General features: G+C 43.3%; 1 protein-coding gene across 2 annotated transcripts in view; it reads left to right on the forward strand.

The window, feature by feature from the left end:
* Positions 1 to 16,101, forward strand: part of LOC139420948 (transient receptor potential cation channel, subfamily M, member 4a) — a 60,972-nt gene that overhangs the window by 27,089 nt on the left and 17,782 nt on the right. For both annotated transcript variants that reach the window (XM_071171378.1, XM_071171379.1), the window contains exons 7-22: positions 1,789 to 1,853; positions 2,072 to 2,311; positions 3,190 to 3,292; positions 3,479 to 3,597; positions 3,932 to 4,231; positions 7,725 to 7,826; positions 8,438 to 8,566; positions 9,229 to 9,358; positions 9,710 to 9,855; positions 11,887 to 11,999; positions 12,375 to 12,482; positions 12,556 to 12,829; positions 12,915 to 13,030; positions 13,997 to 14,129; positions 14,624 to 14,798; positions 15,714 to 15,882. In XM_071171378.1, coding sequence (XP_071027479.1) covers positions 1,789 to 1,853; positions 2,072 to 2,311; positions 3,190 to 3,292; positions 3,479 to 3,597; positions 3,932 to 4,231; positions 7,725 to 7,826; positions 8,438 to 8,566; positions 9,229 to 9,358; positions 9,710 to 9,855; positions 11,887 to 11,999; positions 12,375 to 12,482; positions 12,556 to 12,829; positions 12,915 to 13,030; positions 13,997 to 14,129; positions 14,624 to 14,798; positions 15,714 to 15,882 — 2,422 coding nt within the window. The remainder of the gene's footprint in view (positions 1 to 1,788; positions 1,854 to 2,071; positions 2,312 to 3,189; positions 3,293 to 3,478; positions 3,598 to 3,931; positions 4,232 to 7,724; positions 7,827 to 8,437; positions 8,567 to 9,228; positions 9,359 to 9,709; positions 9,856 to 11,886; positions 12,000 to 12,374; positions 12,483 to 12,555; positions 12,830 to 12,914; positions 13,031 to 13,996; positions 14,130 to 14,623; positions 14,799 to 15,713; positions 15,883 to 16,101) is intronic.

The following is a 16,101-nucleotide window of genomic DNA, read 5'->3' on the forward strand; positions in this document are numbered from 1 at the left end:
TAATAAGAATCAAAGTTGTCGACGGGACATCAGTAACAACAATAATCAATGGTCAAAATAACCATACATTGAACAAAAGCAATAAGCATACAGTAGAGGACATGTGCAGGTTGATTGGTCTGTCAGACACTGTCCCTCATTTTATGGCAGGCAGCAACTCACCCATTCTCTCCCTTTCTCCCCATCATGCTTTACATTTATTTAATCTGTTGTTAAAAGTGTGAAATTAGTTTCGGTATAGTTTAGGTTCAGTTTCGAGGCAATTACCAAGGTGATAATCACCTTCAACTATCAATATTTTATTTTGATGGGCAAGGAGTCCCGCCCATAACGCCAGCCCTGCTTTGCTAGCGTTTGGTTAATACGACTAGTTTAATGTAATTCAGTGACGCTTGTGTAACTATTTTGTATCGCTAATATTTGGTGGGTTATTTATATATTTCAGTAAGAAAGACTAACATTAACAATGTATAACAATTAATCCAAAGTTGAACTCATCTGGTGAGCAAACCATGGAAGTTTTTGTTGTTGACCTCAACACTATAAATACTTGGCAATATTCTCTTTTATTTTGTCATTGAGATCCGTTGGTACACATATTAAAATTAGATCGACACAGATGATTGGCATGGTCTCCCTACTCTCTAAAAGGCGCAAGGATGACTTATCGTGACGTGTTCAATTGTGTTTTTATTTTTTTGTAAGGAACTAACTTGTAAAAATACATAGTCTTATATTGGTTTGAATCCAGGCTGCATCACATCCGGCCGTGATTGGGAGTCCCATAGCGCGGTGCACAATTGGCTCAGCGTCGTCCGGGTTTGGCCGGGGTAGGCCGTCATTGTAAATAAGAATTTGTTCTTAAACGGACTTGCCTAGTTAAATGAAGGTTAAAAATATATATATATATATTCTTCTATGAGTAGTAAATCATGAAATATTCACACATTGACATTCATATGATGGACATTCACAATGAGATCAATAACATTCACAATCTGATCACGTTTACATGCACACTAATAATTAGATATTAAACTGAGTATGGCATTAGTCCTGTAAACTCCTTACTCTGCTCATCTAATTCCGCGCACGGTCATAATCAAAGTAAGCGTAAACTGATTCGTCTGGTCCTCTGAGCAATCTTTAGAATTATTGGGGATATGGAAACGCCTCACTCAGAGTCATAGCGGTGTATTTGATCTGTGCATGCTAGCCACGAGCAGCTCAAATTGATTTATTTTGCGCAAGTGAAGGGAGTTCGGAAATATTGAAAGTATGCATCTTAGAAATAGTTTTTACATACAAACTTTATATGTTCGAACTCAGAATCAAATATGCTTCACAAAAATAACATGGTTGCTGTGGTAGAACATTTATTTTGAATGCAGATGTTTTGCATTTTTTCAAAGTCCCGTCAGGTTGCCTGATTTCAGATGTGTCCGAGTAAACAGGATTATAGGGGAAATCGTTCTTCTTGCAAGGCACGTAAACGTAAACGTCAACTCAAACTATTATTAATCTGACTATTAACAATAATCATATTATTGTGTGTATGTAACCTTACTGAATATTGCAAAAGACTTGACAATAATTTGATACATTCGCAGTCTTCCATGATGCTTGTGGAAATACATATTCTTATAAATATTCTCATAAGTAGTAAATCATGAAACATTGATGGACATTGACTATGACATCTGATCAATGATTCATGACTTAAAAACTTGATTTTATGGACTTCTCCCATTTGTCCTACACCCTTTCCCTGTACCTGTTGTTTTCCAGGCAGTGGCAGTATAGATGTCCCTGTATTGTGTATGCTCATCTCAGGGGACGCTGCCATGCTGGAGGTAAGCTATGGCAACATCACTATCATCACTATGACTTGCTTTACTTTTCATGACATTACTAGGCCTATAGTACATTACTGTGCATGACCAGAACATTCTCGTTAACCCCTCTTTCTCTCTCTCCTTCCGTTTTGAATTTCCCTTTCCCTCTTATCTCTCCTTCTTTCACTTTCTCTCACTCTCTTCTGCTTTTTGCCCTCCCTCCCTCTCTCCCTCAGAGGGTGGATCTCTCTCTGAAGAAGGCTACTCCCTGGCTGGTGTTGAATGGTTCTGGTCCAGCGGCGGACCTTATCTGTGAGCTGCTAGATGCACTGTCAGCCGTGCCCATGAGCCCCCCCTCTCCCCAGCCAGAGGCTGAGGGGAGCAAGAGCCCCAGTGCGGAACTGCGTGACAGGGCCCGTGAGAGGGTCCGGAGGCACTTTACTGCCGAGGCAGACCTGGAGAAGCTGGTGGACAGGGTGAGTGGGGGCAGGGTGGGCTGGGATGTGTGTGTGTGTGTGTGTGGACGGGTGTGTGTGGGGGGAGGTGTGTGTGTGTGTCAGGGAGATCCTTCAAGATTGACTTCGAAATTGGAGGTATAGCTATGCACTGAGGACGTCAGGAAATCCCTTCAAAACCGGCCAGTAGGGGCAACAGTGAGCACTATTACCATCAAGTAGTCTTGAGTTTTTTTTTAGGGCATTGTGGCCGGGGATAGCAGATGTGCATAATCCTGGGATAGTAGATGGAAATATTCCCATGACTGTGGATCAGAAGGTTGTGTGTTTGATCCCAGTGGTGGGCACTGTTTCTGTTTCAACCCAATCCCAAACCTTAACCCTTACCATTTCCATTCGAAATGAGTGTCTAAACTTAACCATTAACTTAGAAATTTTACTTCTGGAGAAATGGAATGATACAGAGCAGTAGGAGCAAACCAGGGTGTCAAAAACACTTGGATAAATGTTTAATTCTGCAGTGCGACTGTGAGAGCTTGTTTGTGTGTGGATGGGTGTGTTTGTGTGTGTGTCTGGCCAATGTGAAATGGCCAGCTAGTTAGCGATGCGCTAGTAGTGTTCAATTGGTGATGTCACCCGCTCTGAGGCATAGAAGTAGTTGTTTCCGTTGACTTTTTGTGGAGCGATAAGTAACGTTGCTTCTTGGGTGGCAATTGGTGATGAGTTCAGAGGGTCCTGGGTTCAAGCCTGGTTTGGATAAGGAGAGGGACGGAAGTACTGCTACGTGTGTGTGTGTCTGTGAGAGAGAAAGCAAGTTTATGTAAGTGAGCACATAACCTTACTCCTTTTCTTTCTTCTTTACCCTTCTCTCTCTATACCTCCCTCCTCTCTCTCACCAGGCTCTGAGTATCTACCAGAACAGAGATCTGATCACAGTGTTCCACGGGGAGCAGGAGAGTTCTGATGATTTTGACACAGTGCTACTGAAGGCTCTCGTCAGAGGTAGAAGTGTGTGTGTGTGTGTATGCGCGTGCGTGCATGCATGCATTCTTCCGTCTGCATGTCTATTTGTGTCTGTGCGCGTGTGTGTATGGTGTGTGTGTGTGTGTGCGTTTGCTATCTGTTGACAGATATGTTAAACATGATCCTGGTCAAACTACTCATTCATTCTATGTATTTGTCTGTCAGCCAGTAAACGTGTGTCCAGCGATGCCAGTGAGTACACAGAGGAGCTGAAGCTAGCAGTAGCCTGGAACAGGGTGGACATCGCTAAGAGTGAACTCTTCAACGGAGGCATCCAATGGAAGGTGAACTGCTCCTCACTATCACCATTGTTAAACAGCATTTAAAAAAAAATGTTATGTTATTTAGTTGACAGGGCATTTATCAGACTGTATGTTTTCAATATATCTGTATCGGATAATAGGAAAATAAGGAACAATACAGAGAAGATAGGCTTGTTGGAAATCAGAACAATTTAGAAAATGTTCAATTTGTGGAGCGTTTCTTATTTTTATCACTCGGTACGATAGTATTGTTTTAATTTTGACAGACAGACGGATAGAGAGAGAGAGACAGAGACACAATTTTCTTTTAGATAGATCGACAAATGGATATGTTTTGAAAAACATCCTCCCGCAGTACGAGGACCTAGAGGATTCCATGACGGACGCGCTGATCAACGACAAGCCCCAGTTCGTGCGTCTCTTCACCGAGAATGGCCTCAACATCCTGGACTACCTGACATACCGGCGTCTGGAGGGCCTGTACCGCTCGCTTTCCGACAGCTCTCTGGCCTACGCGCTGCTCCAGCGCCGCCTCACAGAGAGGCAGGGCTTGGCCGGGTCTCTGCCCACTGTCCCCTGCTCTCTGGACAGGGCCTCGCTCCTCAAGAGCCCCATATCAGAACCCTCGTCGGCCAAAGAGCTCAGCTTGTATGAGGTGAGGAGTGGTTGCTCTTTATTTTATCGTAGTGGCTGCAGGTGTGACTTTTACCTTTTCGTCTCCAGACTAAAGAAGCTTCTGCGCATGTGTCGATAACGTTCTGCGCAAAGTGTTTATTCTCTACTTTACGCACAGTCTCTGCTCTACTCATAGAGAACAGGCTACTCTGGCAAATGCTGCTTGTTTAATAAAGTTAGATCATAGCTGAATTAAAGTCTGAAAGATTCCATAATGATAGTATTCTACGCAACAGAACTGAATACAATGGTATTACGTTACTGTAAGACAAAAACACCACAGCATTTTCTCTCATGTGGCCAAGACTAAACAGCGTGCACCACTAGGCAAAGTACACAGGTAGGCGATGCTACTGTACATATTCCCATGAAACTGATTGAGATCAAATTATTGGGACGCCTAAAACTTGAAAAATTATCATTCATGATTGGCAGTGAGAAATGTGAAGGGAAGGAGACCACAAAATGTGTGGTTAAAGTAGAGGTCAAGAAACACATGTGCAGAACGTGATCCACACATGCACAGAAACTTCCTAATCTTTAGTAGGGAGAAAAAGAAGTACTGATGTGATTAGGTATTTGTGGAGAAATTCAATGGTAAATTGATAAAATAGGGAGGGGGAAAGGGGATGTATGGGGTCACTCACTGTGTGGAGTTGAGGAGCATTTGATCAAATGTTTTTCTTTTTTTGAAAATCTGCTTCAACACATGAAAAAATACTATAGTATACTATTGTCACGTTCTGACCTTAGTTCCTTTGTTTTGTCTTTGTTTTAGTATGGTCAGGGCGTGAGTTGGGGTGGACAGTCTATGTTCCTTTTTCTATAATTTGGGATTTCTGTGTTTGGCCTGGTATGGTTCTCAATCAGAGGCAGCTGTTTATCATTGTCCCTGATTGAGAACCATATTTAGGTAGCCTGGTTTCACTTTTGAGTTGTGGGTGATTGTTTCCTGTTGTAATGTTTGTTTCACATTTCAGGACTGTTTCGGTTTTCGTTTGTATCATTCACTTTGTTATTTTGTATTCTTTAGTGTTCAGTTTAATAAACTAAAATGGACAATTACCCCGCTGCACATTGGTCCGATCTCTCCTACTCCTCCTCAGAGGAGGAAGAAGAAGACCGTTACAACTATGGTATAAATACTATAGTATTCACTGTAGTGTCTGGTTTTGCTTTGTCATTATGGGGTATTGTGTGTACAGTGCCTTGCGAAAGTATTCGGCCCCTTTGAACTTTGCGACCTTTTGCCACATTTCAGGCTTCAAACAAAAAGATATAAAACTGTATTTTTTTGTGAAGAATCAACAACAAGTGGGACACAATCATGAAGTGTAACGACATTTATTGGATATTTCAAACTTTTTTAACAAATCAAAAACTGAAAAATTGGGCGTGCAAAATTATTCAGCCCCTTTACTTTCAGTGCAGCAAACTCTCTCCAGAAGTTCAGTGAGGATCTCTGAATGATCCAATGTTGACCTAAATGACTAATGATGATAAATACAATCCACCTGTGTGTAATCAAGTCTCCGTATAAATGCACCTGCACTGTGATAGTCTCAGAGGTCCGTTAAAAGCGCAGAGAGCATCATGAAGAACAAGGAACACACCAGGCAGGTCCGAGATACTGTTGTGAAGAAGTTTAAAGCCGGATTTGGATACAAAAAGATTTCCCAAGCTTTAAACATACCAAGGAGCACTGTGCAAGCGATAATATTGAAATGGAAGGAGTATCAGACCACTGCAAATCTACCAAGACCTGGCCGTCCCTCTAAACTTTCAGCTCATACAAGGAGAAGACTGATCAGAGATGCAGCCAAGAGGCCCATGATCACTCTGGATGAACTGCAGAGATCTACAGCTGAGGTGGGAGACTCTGTCCATAGGACAACAATCAGTCGTATATTGCACAAATCTGGCCTTTATGGAAGAGTGGCAAGAAGAAAGCCATTTCTTAAAGATATCCATAAAAAGTGTTGTTTAAAGTTTGCCACAAGCCACCTGGGAGACACACCAAACATGTGGAAGAAGGTGCTCTGGTCAGATGAAACCAAAATGGAATTTTTTGGCAACAATGCAAAACGTTATGTTTGGCGTAAAAGCAACACAGCTGAACACACCATCCCCACTGTCAAACATGGTGGTGGCAGCATCATGGTTTGGGCCTGCTTTTCTTCAGCAGGGACAGGGAAGATGGTTAAAATTGATGGGAAGATGGATGGAGCCAAATACAGGACCATTCTGGAAGAAAACCTGATGCAGTCTGCAAAAGACCTGAGACTGGGACGGAGATTTGTCTTCCAACAAGACAATGATCCAAAACATAAAGCCAAATCTACAATGGAATGGTTCAAAAATAAACATATCCAGGTGTTAGAATGGCCAAGTCAAAGTCCAGACCTGAATCCAATCGAGAATCTGTGGAAAGAACTGAAAACTGCTGTTCACAAATGCTCTCCATCCAACCTCCACTGAGCTCGAGTTGTTTTGCAAGGAGGAATGTGAAAAAATGTCAGTCTCTCGATGTGCAAAACTGATAGAGACATACCCCAAGCGACTTACAGCTGTAATCGCAGCAAAAGGTGGCGCTACAAAGTATTAACTTAAGGGGGCTGAATAATTTTGCACGCCCAATTTTTCAGTTTTTGATTTGTTAAAAAAAAATTAAATATCCAATAAATGTTGTTCCACTTCATGATTGTGTCCCACTTGTTGTTGATTCTTCACAAAAAAATACAGTTTTATATCTTTATGTTTGAAGCCTGAAATGTGGCAAACGGTCGCAAAGTTCAAGGGGGCCGAATACTTTCACAAGGCACTGTAGATTGATGAGAAAAAAAACATGTAATACATTTTAGAATAAGGCTGTAACGTAACAAAATGTAGAAAAAGGGAAGGGACCTGAATAGTTTCCGAATGCACTGTACTATAGTAATTCATGTAGTGTTTTTTGCTGATTGTAGTATATACTGTAGTGTTTTAGTTTTATTAACTTTGACATAGAAGTGGAGACTTTCTCCTTGAGGAAACCTAGTGGAGAAATACTAAAATAGCACATTTTCCATAATCTGAACAGATAGTTCAGCGCTTCTGCTATTTTCTATAACCTGTAGGGAACACAATATATTGTCTATACTTGGCATTTGGTTTCTCACTTATGGTTGGCACAAATTGGGATATGGTGGAGGGGAATAGGCAGGGTATATGCTAATTAAATACGGTAATATTTACTATAGTTAGAAAAGTGTAGTGTTTTTACAGACTGTAGGGATTTTGCAGACATTACTGTTGTAAATATTCTACAGTATTCTACAGTGTACTACACATGATCGAGGGTTACTACCGTGTGTAGTATAGTATACTACAGTATACTACATCATTCTATAGTAAGTATTGTAGTATTCTATAGTATTTTCTCATGTGGGTAGTCATTTCAGTTCTATGTGACTTACTCTCGCCTCTCCCTTCAGATGTCAAGGCTTCTATGGGACATCCTGGGAGATGTGTGTGAGCCCTTCTACTACAGCCCTCTGAAGTTGGACCAGAGCACCAGCACCAGGAGAGCACTGAAGGTAGTGGTTGCATTCCAAATGACACTTTCTCCCCTATATATAAGTAGTGCACTACTTTTGACCAGGGCCCTGGTCAGAAGAAGGGAAAGGGGATACCTAGTCAGTTGCACAACTGAATGCATTCAACTAAAATGTGTCTTGCGCATTTAACCCAACCCCTCTAAATCAGAGAGCTGTGTGGGGCTGTAGTTGTTGTTGGGGGTTAACTGCCTTGCTCATCAGCAGATTTTTCCACTTTGCTGGCTCAGGGATTCGAACCAGCAACCTTTCGGTTATTGGCCCAACGCTCTTAACTACTAGGGTACCTGCCCAGTAGTGCACTATATAGGGGATAGGTGTAATTTAGGAGGCAGCTAGTGTTTGTAGTAGTGTCCCCTCACACCACTGTTCTACATAGACATGAATTACAAATGCCTTTGTTCTCAATGATACGGTACAGTGATGCAGTGATAGTGTAGACTCCACCAATATAGTTAAAATAATCAATGCTACTATGGTGATACCACTGCATTACTGGCCATAGAATGTAACTGTGACTACTTCACTCTCTCCCTCTCCTTCACCCCGTCCCCCTCTTTATATCCCTCTTCCCCCTCTATCCTCCCTCTCAGCACATGAAAAAGTTGTTGCTGGAGGAGTGTACATACAAGGAGCAGCGCTGTCTCTCTCCCTGGGCCTCTCTGTTCATCTGGGCCGTGCTGCAGAACCGCAGCGAGATGGCCGTCTACTTCTGGGAGATGGTAATTTATTAAATAACAATTTAATTTAACCTCCGTTAAGAACAAATTCTTATTTACAATGATGGCCTACTCCGGCCAAACCCTAACCCAGACGACGCTGGGCCAATTGTGCACCGCCCTATGGGACTAACAATCACGGCCGGTTGTGATACAGCCTGGAATCGAACCAGGGTCTGTGGTGACGCCTCTAGCACTGAGATGCAGTGCCTTAGGCCACTCTGGAGTGGTCTGACCAGGTGAGTCAGTTAAGAATATATGGGACCAGGCAGCTGTAATGACAGTGTTAAACAATGTGCGCACTCAACAATCGAATCTGTAGAAAATGACATGGACTCCAAAGGCCATTCATTAAAGGTAGAATCAGTGAAATAACGTTGCCATGTGCAGCACCGCAGATATTCTGATGAGCATGATGCAAAACCTCTCACACAGTCACACAGAGTATCTGTGCATGTGCAGGGGTTCGCTTCATGCTGCTACAACGTGGTAGCTACCAGACCCAAACAGTGGAGTGGTTTAGCCTCGCGCTTTTTAGTTTTTGTGGAAATTGACCCACTACTGCTATTTATTTTGTGCATCTGCATCATCTTGCTGAGTCTATCTTTAATTTACCAATGTACAATGCTTCTCTTTCTCTCTCTCTCTTCCCCACTCCCCTCCAGGCAGGGGAGTCTGTCCTCAGTGCTCTGGCAGGCTGTAAGATTCTGAGGGAACTGTCTAAGCTGGAGAGTGAGACGGAGACCAAGCTCTCTATGAAGGAGCTGGCCCAGAAGTTTGAGAACTTGGCCCTTGGTGGGTTAGCCTTATCCTGGCTGTGTGTTTGTACTGTGAGGATGTCATTGTAGTGGTTATCAACTCTGTTATGCATACATGTGAGCAGCTTGTATTTTCTGAGTGAAGGTTACCCCATAATGCTTTGTAGCAGTTCCGCATCAGACCGCAAGGGACCACCGGTTCTGAAAGTCTGCTGGGTGGCATCCCAGTCTGAGACCATTTGCAATACTTTCACACCTTTAAGATGAGGACTGAAGCAAACCTATCCAGACTTCTAATGGGAAACTTAATTTGACAACCTGTGACCCATTTCCTCACTCTCTAGAAGTCTTCAATGAGTGAGTGTTAACCCTTTAATCATCTCTCTAGACGTGTTCAGTGAGTGCTACCAGAGCAGTGAAAGACGCTCCTTCACCCTCCTTATAAGGAAGTCTCCTGTGTGGGGCGGAGCCACCTGTCTGCAGATGGCCACTGCAGCTGACGCCCGCCTCTTCTTCAGCCATGACGGCGTGCAGGTCCGTACTAAACCCAGGGGTCAGGGGTCAAGGTGTGTGTGTAGCTGAATCCCCTTCCCCTCGCCCCTCCGTCTTCCATTTGCGCATTCACACACGTCTCCTCCATATGCATACAGCAAATTCTCCAGTAAAAATGGCTTGGTTGTTGCATTCATTCATTTTCAGTTCTATGGACTTCACCAAGTGAGATCCTACTCGAATATGTTATCATAAAGTAGGCCTTATTTTGAGGGCCTAGTTTTACACTAATATAGGGGCCTGAAACTCATACACAACACTTTGAACCAAAACCACACCTATCATTATCACATTTCCCAGCATCCTCTGTGCAGGTTGATTTTTTAGGATTGTTTGTTTCAATATGTAAACTACCGCTCAAAAGTTTGGGGTCACTTAGACATTTCCTTGTTTTTGAAAGAAAATACAATTTTGGGTCTATTAAAATAACATCAAATTGATCAGAAATACAGTGTCGACATTGTTAATGTTGTAAATGACTATTGTAGCTGGAAACGGCAGATTTTTTTAATGAAATATCTACATAGGTGTACAGAGGCCCATTATCAGCAATCATCACTCCTGTGTTCCAATGGCATGTTGTGTTAGCTAATCCAAGTTTATAATTTTAAAAGGCTAATTGATCATTAGAAAACCCTTTTGCAATTATATTAGCACAGCTGAAAACTGTTGTGCTGATTAAAGAAGCAATAAAACTAGCCTTCTTTAGACTAGTTGAGTATTTGGAGCATCATCATTTGTGGGTTTGATTACAGGCTCATAATGGCTCGAAACAAAGAACTTCTGAAACTTGTCAGTCTATTCTTGTTCTGAGAAATGAAGGCTATTCCATGCGAGACATTGCCAAGAAACTGAATATATGGTACAAGGCTGTGTACTACTCCCTTCACAGAACAGCGCAAACAGGCTCTAACCAGATTAGAAAGAGGTGTGGGAGGCCCCGGTGCACAACTCAGCAAGAGGACAAGTACATTAGTGTCTAGTTTGAGAAATAAATGCTTCACAAGTCCTTAGCTTCATTAAATAGTACCCGCAAATCACCAGTCTCAACGTCAACAGTGAAGAGATGACTCCGGGATGCTGGCCTTCAAGGCAGAGTTGCAAAGAAAAAGCCATATCTCAGACTGGCCAATAAAACTAAAAGATTTAAGATGGGCAAAAGAACCCTAGACACTGGACAGAGGAACTCTGCCTAGAAGGCCAGCACCCTGGAGTCGCCTCTTCAAGGAAATTTCTAAGTGACCCCAAACTTTTGAATGGTAGTGTATGTTTGTGCTTGTACATTGATTTATTGAGTAATTAATTAATCTTATGCTACTGAAATATAAATTACAACATTTTCTAAATTAATCCCATATCTTACTTGGACTTATTGCACCCATTACTGAAATGGTTGTTCCAATTTAGATGCTTTAGGCTGTCTCATAGCTTAGTCTTCCTTACCTTTGCAGTCATTCTGAATACAGGTTGCGGGGGATTAACAATTCCAGATATTGGCTATCCCCACATTGGCTGGATTTCAATAGAAATGTTACATCACTTTGCAAGAGAATCTTGTTTCTCATGGTCTGAGAGTCCTTTAGGTGCCTTTTGGCAAACTCCAAGTGGGCTGTCATGTGCCTTTTACTGAGGAGTGGTTTCCGTCTGGCCACTCTACCATAAAGGCCTAATTGGTGGAGTGCTGCAGAGATAGTTGCCCTTCTTGAAGGTTCTCCCATCTCCACAGAGGAACTCTAGAGCTCTGTCAGAGTAACTATCGGGTTCTTAATGACAGATTTCTTGATTTATCTGAGAGGAAGTGTATTTTAGGAAGTGGCAATTCTGTTGCTATGGCGTCTCAAGAGGGACAAACAGTAATATTGCCTATTTTTTCCCTCATTTTTCAAGTGAATGTCTTTTATTAAGGGAGTATGTGAAGCACAGACGTTCACTTCGCCTAGCCAAGTTCTGCTAAGAGGAAACTGAACCTAGTGTGCAGAGCCTTACCTCTGCTTCTACCTCTTCCTCTGACAGTCTCTGCTGTCTCAGATATGGTGGGGAGACATGGAGAGGAGCACGAAAGTCTGGAAACTGGTCCTCACTTTCTTCTTACCCCCCCTCATCTACACCAACCTCATCACTTTCAGGTTAGTGGCTACCTGTCTGTCTGTCTGTCTGACAGTTTTCAATCCATTAAGCTTTCCTTATGTTCCCCATGCAGTGCGCACATAGAAATTGGAATAATATGGAAAAGATTGACCGGCGCTGAAGAGAAAAAAGTTGATTCAGGAAAATGTCCAATACGTGATGCGCCGCTTTTCTTCTTCTCTGATAGTATCATTCCAAATTTCTCCTTTTTCACTATCAGCCAATCTTCTCTTGTATCAATCCAATTTTCAATATGTGGAATGTTAGAGAAATTTGAAGGATACAGAGAAGATGGTGACGAAGGAAAGTTTCCTCACTCTGCGCCTCTGTCTGTCTGTCTGTCAGTCAGTCAGGTCTCTCTCTCTCTCTTTCAGGGAACAGGAGGAGGAGGGGAAGTCGGAGGAGGTGACTCATGGTCGGGACACAGACAGTCTGGATGGAGGAGATGCCACCGTGTTTTCTCTCGCCGACATCATGCAAACGTAAGCACACACACACACACACACACACACACACACACACACACAATAATTATTCTCATTATTTTCCTCACAGGGAAGAGGATGCTGAGGAATATGCTGCTTTAAGGGCCAAACTGAAAGGTGCCTCCAATCCCAAGAGGCCCTTCATACTGCAGCGCTGGAGGGAGTTCTGGTTTGCGCCCGTCACCTCGTTCCTGGGCAACGTGCTGATGTACTTCCTGTTCCTTTCCCTGTTTGCTTACATCCTTTTGGTGGACTTCAAGCCTCCGCCGCCTCACGGCCCGTCCACCTTAGAGTTTGTTCTATACTTCTGGGTCTTCACCATGGTCTGTGAGGAGATTCGACAGGTAGGACGCATCACACACACACACACACACACACTTGACAGGTAAGAACATATAAATTCATATTAATGACCATCCTCTCTCGCAGACGTTCTTCGTGGGTAGCAACACCATATATCAGAGGATGAGTCTCTACATCCAGGACATGTGGAATAAGTGTGACATCTTGGCCATCTCACTCTTTGCCCTGGGCATGTGCTGCAGGTGTGTATATTTCATATTTAGATGTGTATATGTGGCCAGTTTATTAGGTTACACCCATCTAGCATCGGGTCGCACCCCCTTTTGCCTCAGACAGCCTGAATTATTCGTGGCATGGCATTTAATCATTGCTCAGTTGGTATCAAGGGATGTAACGTGTGCCAGAAAAACATTCGCCACACCTGTACACCGCTGTCACCAGCCTGTACTGTTGACACCAGGCAAGATGGGGCCATGAACTAATGCTGCTTACTCCAAATCCTCCAAATCCTGGCTCTGCCATCAGCAAGACGCGACAGGAAACAGGATTTGTCAGATCAGGCAATGTTTTTCCAATCCTCAATTGTTCAGTGTTGGTGATTGTGTGCCCACTAGAGCCGTTTCTTCTTGTTTTTAGCTGATAGGAGCGAAACCCGGTGTGGTCGTCTGCTTCAATAGTCCCTCTGTGACAAGTATTGACGAGTTGTGCATTTAGAGATGCCATTCTGCAAAACACTGTTGTTCTGCCCCGTTATTTGTCTGTTTGTGGCCTACCTGTTAGCTTGCACGATTCTCCTTCGATCTCTCTCATCAATGAGCTGTTGTCACCCACAAGACTGCCGCTGACTGGATTTTTTGGGTTTGTCTCACCATTCTCAGTAAACAGTGAAAAGCCCTGGAGGCCGGCCGTTTCTGAGATACTGGATGATGCGCGCCTGGCACCGGCAATCATGCCCAGCTCATAGTCGCTTAGGTCACTCGTTTTCCCCATTCTAATGTTCAATCGAACAGTAACTGAATGCCTCAATGCCTGTCTGCCTGCTTTATATAGTAAGCCACGGCCACGTGACTTGCTGTCTGTAGGAGTGATACATTTTTGTGTACCTAATAAACGTGCCACTGACTGTATATGAGTGTGTGTGTGTGTGTGTCTATCTTCGTGAGTGTGTGACCCTGTGACTATAACCAGGTGTTTGTTGTGTGTTCTAGAATGTTCCCGTGGTCCTATGAGTTTGGCCGTGCTGTGTTTGCTGTGGACTACATGGTGTTTACCCTTCGTCTCATCCACATCTTCGCCATCCACAAACAACTGGGACCCAAGATCATCATCGTCGGCAACATGGTAAGTGATTATTTTAAGTATTTGTGACGATGATGGTCTTTGTCGACTGAAACATGATCTTGTGATGAAGACTGTGTAAACATTTCAAATGCTGGCCATAATGAGTGTACAAAACATTAAGAATACCTGCCTAATATCGAGTTGCACCCTCAAGGCTCAAAAATCCTTCTTTAACCTGCCTCCTCCCCTTCATCTACACTGATTGAAGTGGATTTAACAGGTGGCATCAATGAGGGATCATAGCTTTCACCTGGTCAGTGTATGTCATGGAAAGAGCAGGTGTTCATAATGTTTTGTACACTGTGTGTATAGACACACTCATGTGGTGTGGTAAGGTAAGCTAACCACTGACGATATCTACTCCTGTTGAAGTATTTTAAAAGGAGAGTCTGTATTAAAGTCTGAGTCGACATCATTTAGGTCTGTGCAAACGTCCTTTAGTGTTATTTCAATGTTATCAATACTTTTCCTAATCCTCTGTTCCTGATTGGTAGATGAAGGACATCTTCTTCTTCCTCTTCTTCCTGGCAGTGTGGCTCATGGCCTACGGCGTAGCCAATCAGGCGCTGCTCTACTCCTATGACCCCCGTCCCAATTGGATCTTTCGCAGAGTGTTCTACAGGCCATACCTACACATATTTGGACAGATCCCCATACACGAAATGGATGGTGCGTCAATGTTTGTGTACGAATGTGTTTTTTCATGTGAAGGTGTCTGTGTTGACTTTTCTCTTCACATCCCTCCCTCTGGTTTATCCCATCTGTACTGAACAAAACTATAAACACAACATGTAAAATATTAGTCCTGAGCTGAATTAGAAGATCCCCAAAATGTTACATTTCTTTCTCCACAAATTTGTTTACGTGCCTGTTAGTGAGCATTTCTCCTTTGCCAAGATAATCCATCCACCTAACATGTGTGGCATATCAAGAAGATGATTAATCAGCATGATCATTACACAGGTGCACCTTGTGATGGGGACAATAAAAGGCCACTCTAAAATGTGCAGTTTTGTCACAACACAATGCCACGATGTCTCAAGTTTTGAGGGAGTGTGCAATTGGCATGCTGACTGTAGGAATGTCTACCAGAGCTGCCAGAGAATGTAATGTTAATTTGTCTACCATAAGCCGCCTCCAACGTCCTTTTTAGAGAATTTGGCATTACATCCAACCGGCCTGGCCTCACAACCGTAGACCACATGTAACCACACCACCCCAGGACCTCCACATCTGGCTTCTTCACCTGCGGAATCGTCTGAGATCAGCCACCCAGACAGCTGGTGAAACCGAGGGGTATTTCTGTCTGTAATAAAGCCGTTTTGTGGATCATTCTGATTGGCTGGGCCTTGCTCCCTAGTGGATGGGCCAGTCTCCAAAATTGGTGGGACTATGCTCCCCGAGGCCCACTCATGGCTGCGCCCCTGCCCAGTCATCTGAAATCCATAGATTAGGGCCTAATGAATTCATTTCAATTGACTGATTTCCTTATATGTAACTCAGTAAAATAATTGAAATTGTTGCATGTTACGTTTATATTTTTGTTCAGTATATTTCAAACCCTCACTGTCTCTCTGTCCTTAGCTGATAAACTAGAGGAGGGGTTACAGTGCACCAATAACGCAACCCTGATCGAGGCAGGGGCAGAGCCCTGCATGAGTACCTATGCCAACTGGCTGGTGGTCATCCTTCTGGTCATCTACCTGTTGGTCACCAACATCCTCCTGGTCAATCTGCTCATCGCCATGTTCAGGTACCTTCTCGCTCTGTCCTTCTTTCACCCTCTCTGTCCTTCTTTCACCCTCTCTGTTCTTCTTTTTCTCTCTGTCTCTCTTTTACTCGCTCTCTGTCCCGGTTTCACTTTCTGTCCCTCTTTCCCATCTAGCACCCCCTCCTTATCCCTGTTTCACTCTCTTTGTGTTCCCCTCAACAGATAATCACTTATTCAATAGGCCCCTCCAATCCGTGGGCT

This window comes from Oncorhynchus clarkii, chromosome 12 (assembly GCF_045791955.1).
Source record: "Oncorhynchus clarkii lewisi isolate Uvic-CL-2024 chromosome 12, UVic_Ocla_1.0, whole genome shotgun sequence".
In the NCBI taxonomy this organism is placed as follows: domain Eukaryota; kingdom Metazoa; phylum Chordata; class Actinopteri; order Salmoniformes; family Salmonidae; genus Oncorhynchus; species Oncorhynchus clarkii.